At 53.0% G+C, this 6,651-nt stretch overlaps 1 protein-coding gene across 3 annotated transcripts in view; it reads right to left on the bottom strand.

Moving 5' to 3' along the window:
• Positions 1-6,651, bottom strand: part of cdc42bpb (CDC42 binding protein kinase beta (DMPK-like)) — a 49,021-nt gene that overhangs the window by 29,722 nt on the left and 12,648 nt on the right. For all 3 annotated transcript variants that reach the window (XM_046060768.1, XM_046060770.1, XM_046060769.1), the window contains exons 5-11: positions 5,664-5,812; positions 4,569-4,662; positions 4,285-4,485; positions 3,737-3,985; positions 2,154-2,382; positions 1,973-2,080; positions 1,535-1,668 (exon numbers count right to left, since the gene is read on the bottom strand). In XM_046060768.1, coding sequence (XP_045916724.1) covers positions 1,535-1,668; positions 1,973-2,080; positions 2,154-2,382; positions 3,737-3,985; positions 4,285-4,485; positions 4,569-4,662; positions 5,664-5,812 — 1,164 coding nt within the window. The remainder of the gene's footprint in view (positions 1-1,534; positions 1,669-1,972; positions 2,081-2,153; positions 2,383-3,736; positions 3,986-4,284; positions 4,486-4,568; positions 4,663-5,663; positions 5,813-6,651) is intronic.

Below are 6,651 nucleotides of genomic sequence, written 5' to 3'. Positions count from 1 at the left end.
GAGTCTCAAGAGGACAAGAGGAGGACAGGAGAGTCTCAAGAGGACAAGAGGAGGACAGGTGAGTCTCAAGAGGACAAGAGGAGGACAGGTGAGTCTCAAGAGGACAAGAGGAGGACAGGTGAGTCTCAGAGGACGGGAGGAGGACAGGTGAGTCTCAAGAGGACAGGAGGAGGACAGGAGAGTCTCAGGACGGGAGGAGGACAGGAGGAGGACAGGAGAGTCTCAGAGGACGGGAGGAGGACAGGTGAGTCTCAAGAGGACAGGAGGAGGACAGGTGAGTCTCAAGAGGACAAGAGGAGGACAGGTGAGTCTCAGAGGACGGGAGGAGGACAGGTGAGTCTCAAGAGGACAGGAGGAGGACAGGAGAGTCTCAGGACGGGAGGAGGACAGGAGGAGGACAGGAGAGTCTCAAGAGGACGGGAGGAGGACAGGAGAATCTCAGAGGACGGGAGGAGGACAGGTGAGTCTCAAGAGGACGGGAGGAGGACAGGTGAGTCTCAAGAGGACGGGAGGAGGACAGGAGAATCTCAGAGGACGGGAAGAGGACAGGTGAGTCTCAAGAGGACGGGAGGAGGACAGGTGAGTCAAGAGGACGGGAGGAGGACAGGTGAGTCAAGAGGACGGGAGGAGGACAGGTGAGTCTCAGAGGACAGGAGGAGGACAGGAGAGTCTCAGAGGACAGGAGGAGGACAGGTGAGTCTCAGGACGGGAGGAGGACAGGAGGAGGACAGGTGAGACTCAAGAGGACAGGAGGAGGACAGGTGAGTCACAGAGGACGGGAGGAAGACACGTGAGTCTCAGAGGAGGACAGGAGGAGGAGGAGGACAGGTGAGTGAAGAGGATGGGAGGACAGGTGAGTCAAGAGGACGGGAGGAGGACAGGTGAGTCTCAGGACGGGAGGAGGACAGGAGGAGGACAGGTGAGTCTCAAGAGGACAGGAGGAGGACAGGTGAGTTTCAGAGGACGGAGGAGGACAGGTGAGTTTCAGAGGACGGGAGGAGGACAGGTGAGTTTCAGAGAACGGGAGGAGGACAGGTGAGTCTCAAGAGGAAAGGAGGAGGACAGGTGAGTCTCAGAGGACAGGTGAGTCACAAGAGGACGGGAGGAGGACAGGAGAGTCTCAGAGGACGGGAGGAGGACAGGTGAGTCTCAGAGGACGGGAGGAGGACAGGTGAGTCTCAGAGGACGGGAGGAGGACAGGAGGAGGACAGGTGAGTCTCAAGAGGACGGGAGGAGGACAGGTGAGTCACAGAGGACGGGAGGAAGACAGGTGAGTCTCAGAAGACAGAAGGAGGACAGGTGAGTCTCAGAAGACAGGAGGAGGACGGGAGGGGGACAGGTGAGTCTCAGGACGGGAGGAGGACAGGAGGGGGACAGGTGAGTCTCAAGAGGACGGGAGGAGGACAGATGAGTCTCAGAGGAAAGGAGAAGGACAGCTGAGTCAGCAATACGACTACTGCAATACTACGACCACAGACAATAGAGACCAGTGAGACGAGACACTAGAGAGACCAGAGACAAGAGAGACCAGTACCTTGTGGACGTCGTCCTTCTCCTGTCTCAGTGTCTTCACCTGTCTCTCCAGGGTCTTCAGCTTGGAGGCAGAGCTCTCGTAGTCCTGTCTGAGTGTGACCGCCTCCTCCAGCTGGTGCTCCAACCTATCAGAGTCTGTCACAGCAGAGGGGCGGGGCTTACTCACCTGAAGGTGCTGAAGACATTAGTGCTACTACAACTGTAGTACTGCTATCACTACTACTATCACTTCTACTCCTACTGCAGTACTATCACTACTACTATCACTTTTACTCCTACTGCTTTACTATCACTACTACTCTTACTGCAGTACTTATATCACTATTACTATCACTAATACTATCACTACTACTCCTACTGCAGTAGTAGTAGTAACTAGTAGTACACCTAGCAATACTCCTCCTATCAGTACTCTTTGTAGTACTCCTGTCACTCTGACCTGCCAGCTTCTTCTTCAGTCGTTCGATCTCCTCGTTCAGCTTCTTGATCTCTTTGTCCCGGGTCAGGGTTCCTCCTCGGGCCGGAGCCTGCAGGGCCTGGGTGGACTCTGGGGACACAGGGTTCAGGTTCAGGTCCAGGTCCAGCCTGTGCTGGTTTAAAGCCTTTAAAGCGTGTCTCACCCTGCAGTTTGCGGTTCAGCTCCTGTTTCTCCTGCTCCAGGCGGCGAATCCTCCTCTCAAACGCCTCCACCTCCAGCCCTCCTCCCGCCCCCTCCTCCCGGATCAGGCCGGGCCCCGCCGGCCTGACGGAGCCGTGGTCGGCGAAGCAGCTGCCGGTGGTGTAGGTGAAGCCCACGAAGGGGAGGTGCTGCCCGGTGAAACCGGTCTGGGACATGGAAGGGCTGATCTCCTGCAGGAAAGACACTCCGTCAGACCAGACCTTCATTCTGGACCCTTCTAACATGTGGACACGTGAAGGCCAGAGCAGACCCCGGTCCTGAGATCCCTCCTCTTACGGTCCTCCTAACCAGTCATTTCACAACAACAACCCAGAGAAGAATGTGTGGGATGATGGCGCCGGCAGAGCCGACACGCCGTCGTGGTTCTGTCCGCCCTCGGCCCGGCGTCAGCGGCGTTCAGCCCCACGCTGCTGGCGTGCCGTTCATTTGTGCTCTCTGTGAGCATTTCAGAATAAGAGCGTATCGCCGTTCAGATCCAGTTTAGTTGTTCAGTTCTTGGTTTCGGTGTTTTGTGGTGAAGCAGCTCCGGACTGTTTTAGTCTGTTCACACTGAGTCTTTACCGTTGACGAAGGGAACCGGAGAGCGCCCTGCAGCTCCTCGCTTACCAACACTGCAGCACCCCAGAACAGAACACCAGCTGACCGGAGGAGCTCCTGGTAGCGCAGTGTTCACGGTGAGTTGGTCTTTTGTCACGTCAGTTACATGACTCAGATAATAAATAGCCGTCATCGCTTCTCCTCTCCTGAAACATTCATCCCAGACTCGCTAACCTCTCCGGCCACGGCAGGATGTGGAGGCCGACGTTAATGAACGATTAAACTTGATATATTTTGTTGTACTTTTGGTCAAAGTACTATTTATAACAATAAATAACTTCCTCCTTATACTGCATTGTGTCATCTCGGTGAGGTCTGAACATAACAAATGTGACGGACAATGTTTACGTCGTGCTTCTCTTAAAACGAGGGGAAAACAACATCGGCCGGTATCAGACCTAAAATCCCGTATCGGCCGGGCTCTAGATGACAAACTCACCTTCGAGACACAAGTTGACGCCGTCGATGAGACTTTCATGAGGACGTTTTATTTAAACTGTTGTTGTGGCCCCGGGAGCTGGTTTGGGTCCAGGCTGCAGATATATAGTGAAGGTGTGAGGCAGCGCTGCCCACAACCCTCCGGCTGACTCTTCATATGAGACGAGGACCCTGGAGAAGACCCGGGCAGATCCTGACTGGCGGTGGTGGCTCTTCGTATGTCTGTTCTTTACGTTACATCCTGCGGCCAGGCCCCCCCGCCCCCGCCCGCCCCCGCCCGGTTTCGCCTGTCTGAGCTGAAACATGTTGATGTTATCTTTGCTCTCAGTGTTCTTATCAGCGCCGTTCTGAAGTGGCGGCGCCCTCTGGAGGCAGGGACGGGCAGTTTTAGTGTGTACCTGGGACCTGAGGACTGTGAGGAAGGTTAGTTTACAGCAGGTTGAGACTCCTGTATGTCACAGGGTCCTCAGGATGTGGACTTGTTCTCACCGGGTTCTTAAGGACGTCGTCGTCTACGTCAAAGTTGGAGGTGTCGGTGGGCGAGGACACGTCGGGGATGTAGGGCGCCTCGGCGGACCGGATGTTGTCCCAGTCGATGCCGCTGAAGAACGGGTGGCTCTTGAAGTCGGAGATCCCGTTTAGACCCAGGCGACGTTCCCTCGAGCAAAGGAGGCGCTGGATCAGGTCTTTGGCGTCCTCGGACACGTCGGTCACATGGGAGGGGAACTGGAAACGCTCCTGAGAAACCACAGAAGAAGAACTACAGTGAGAGGAAGACACTGGGACAGTAAAGAGGACGGAGAGACGGGCAGAGGGATGATGAGACAGAAAACAGGACAGCAGCTGGTCCACAGAGACCGGTTCAGATTTAGAAAGGAGGAAGTAGGACGGGAGTCTGGAGACGGACCTGCACCAGCTGATCATGTGTCTCAGCAGCTTGATTGTTTCTGTGACCACTGAAAGAAGGGATTTAACTTTAACCATGGGAACCGGGATCTTAACTGGATCAGAGGGGTCCAGGGGGTTCTGGTTCTGACCTCATGGTTCATGATCTTGCCGTAGGTTTCCACCAGCGACTCGGCGTAGAACGGCGTTTCCCCGTACAGCATCTCGTACACGCAGACCCCCAGAGACCACCAGTCACACTCCGGTCCGTAGCGGCCCATCCCGTCCTCCATCGCCTGCAGGATCTCTGGGGAGATGTAGTCCGGAGTGCCCACCGCCACAGAGGACTGCACCTGCAGCGAGACCAGCACATCTGTACCTGCAGGACTCTTTCAGACCGAACCAATGAAATGTGACCCTGGTGTGTTTGTGTTACCGTGCCGTCCTCCATCATACGCAGACAGGATCCGAAGTCCGCCAGGCGGATGTGGCCGTTCACGTCCAGCAGGACGTTGTCTGGTTTAATGTCTCTGTGACACACAAACACATTCAGGCAGTCAGACCAAATCTGGAAACAGGTCAGAGACAGAAAGGAGGTCAGAGCTGCACTTCTCCGCCTTCTTCTTCTTCTTCTGGGCCGTCGGTTGAAGAAGAAGAAGAAGAAGAAGAAGAGACTCAGTCTGCAGACCGGAAGGGAACGCAGCCCAGAGTGTAAGAACTGGAATAGAGACGTAGCCGAGCAGTTTCTGCACAGGAAGGTGGAGGCTAAGTCGGACAGGACATTACTACATTTCCCAGAAGACACTGCTGCCAGGAAGAGCTACTTCCTGTGACACACTCACAGTGTTGCGTTACCATGGTAACAAGCTGCTACTGTCACGTTCAACCAAACGTCTGTCACCACGCCTCCGCGTTCGCACCAGTGTAACCAGTGTAACTAGTTTAACTAGTGTAACCACTATAACCAGTGTAACCACTGTAACCAGTGTAACTTGTCCAACAGTGTAACCACTGTAATGACTGAAACCACTATAACTAGTGTAACCACTGTAACCAGTGTAACTTGTCCAACAGTGTGTCCACTGTAACCAGTGTAACACTGAAACCACTTTAACCAGTGTAACCACTGTAACCTGTCCAACAGTATAACCACTGAAACCAGGGTAACCACTGTAACGACTGAAACCATTGTAACTTGTCCAACAGTGTTACCAGTGTAACCACTGTAATGACTGAAACCATTATAACTAGTGTAACTTGTCCAACAGTGTGTCCACTGTAACGACTGTAACCACTGTAACTAGTGTAACCACTGTAACGACCGAAACCACTATAACCAGTGTAACTTATCCAACAGTGTGTCCACTGTAACCAGTGTAACCACTGTAATGACTGAAACCACTATAACTAGTGTAACCGCTGTAACTTGTCCAACAGTGTGTCCACTGTAACCAGTGCAACCACTATAACTAGTGTAACCGCTGTAACTTGTCCAACAGTGTAATCACTGTAACAACTGAAACCAGTGTACCTGTGGATGTAGTGCTGCTGGTGGATGGAGTGGATGGCGAGCACCATCTCAGCAACGTAGAACTTTGACATGTCTTCTGGAAGACGATCCTCAAACTTACTGAGCAGAGTCAGCAGGTCCCCCCCCACGTAGTAATCCATCACCAGGTACTGCAGTACATCAGAATGAAAGATCAATAACACCATTATCAGTTATCACGCACCAGGGCCCGGTAGCAGTAGACTAGTAGTACTCAAGCAGTAGCAGTAGTAGCAGCAGTAGTAGTCCTAGCAGTAGCAGTAGTAGCAGTAGCAGCAGTAGTAGTCTTATCAGCAGTAGCAGTAGCAGCAGTAGTAGTCTTAGCAGCAGTAGCAGCAGTAGTAGTCTTAGCAGCAGTAGCAGCAGTAGTAGTCTTAGCAGCAGTAGTAGTCTTAGCAGCAGTAGCAGCAGTAGTAGTCTTATCAGCAGTAGCAGCAGTAGCAGCAGTAGTAGTCTTATCAGCAGTAGCAGCAGTAGTAGTCTTAGCAGCAGTAGCAGCAGTAGTAGTCTTATCAGCAGTAGCAGCAGTAGTAGTCTTAGCAGCAGTAGTAGTCTTAGCAGCAGTAGCAGCAGTAGTAGTCTTAGCAGCAGTAGTAGTCTTAGCAGCAGTAGCAGCAGTAGCAGCAGTAGTAGTCTTAGCAGCAGTAGCAGCAGTAGCAGCAGTAGTAGTAGCAGCAGTAGTAGTCTTAGCAGCAGTAGCAGTAGCAGTAGCAGTAGTAGCAGTAGTAGTAGCAGTAGTAGTAGCAGTAGTAGTCCTAGCAGTAGTAGTCCTAGCAGTAGCAGTAGTAGCAGTAGTAGCAGCAGCAGCAGTAGTAGCAGCAGCAGCAGCAGCAGCAGCAGCAGTAGTAGCAGCAGCAGTAGTAGCAGCAGCAGTAGCAGTAGTAGTAATCCTAGCAGTAGCAGTAGTAGCAGTAGTAGTCCTAGCAGCAGTAGTAGTGCTAGCAGTAGCAGTAGTAGCAGCAGTAGTAGT

Source organism: Micropterus dolomieu, linkage group LG10 (assembly GCF_021292245.1).
Source record: "Micropterus dolomieu isolate WLL.071019.BEF.003 ecotype Adirondacks linkage group LG10, ASM2129224v1, whole genome shotgun sequence".
Taxonomy (NCBI): domain Eukaryota; kingdom Metazoa; phylum Chordata; class Actinopteri; order Centrarchiformes; family Centrarchidae; genus Micropterus; species Micropterus dolomieu.
Note: the sequence above shows the minus strand (reverse complement) of the source record. Positions and strands in the feature narration are given on the sequence as shown.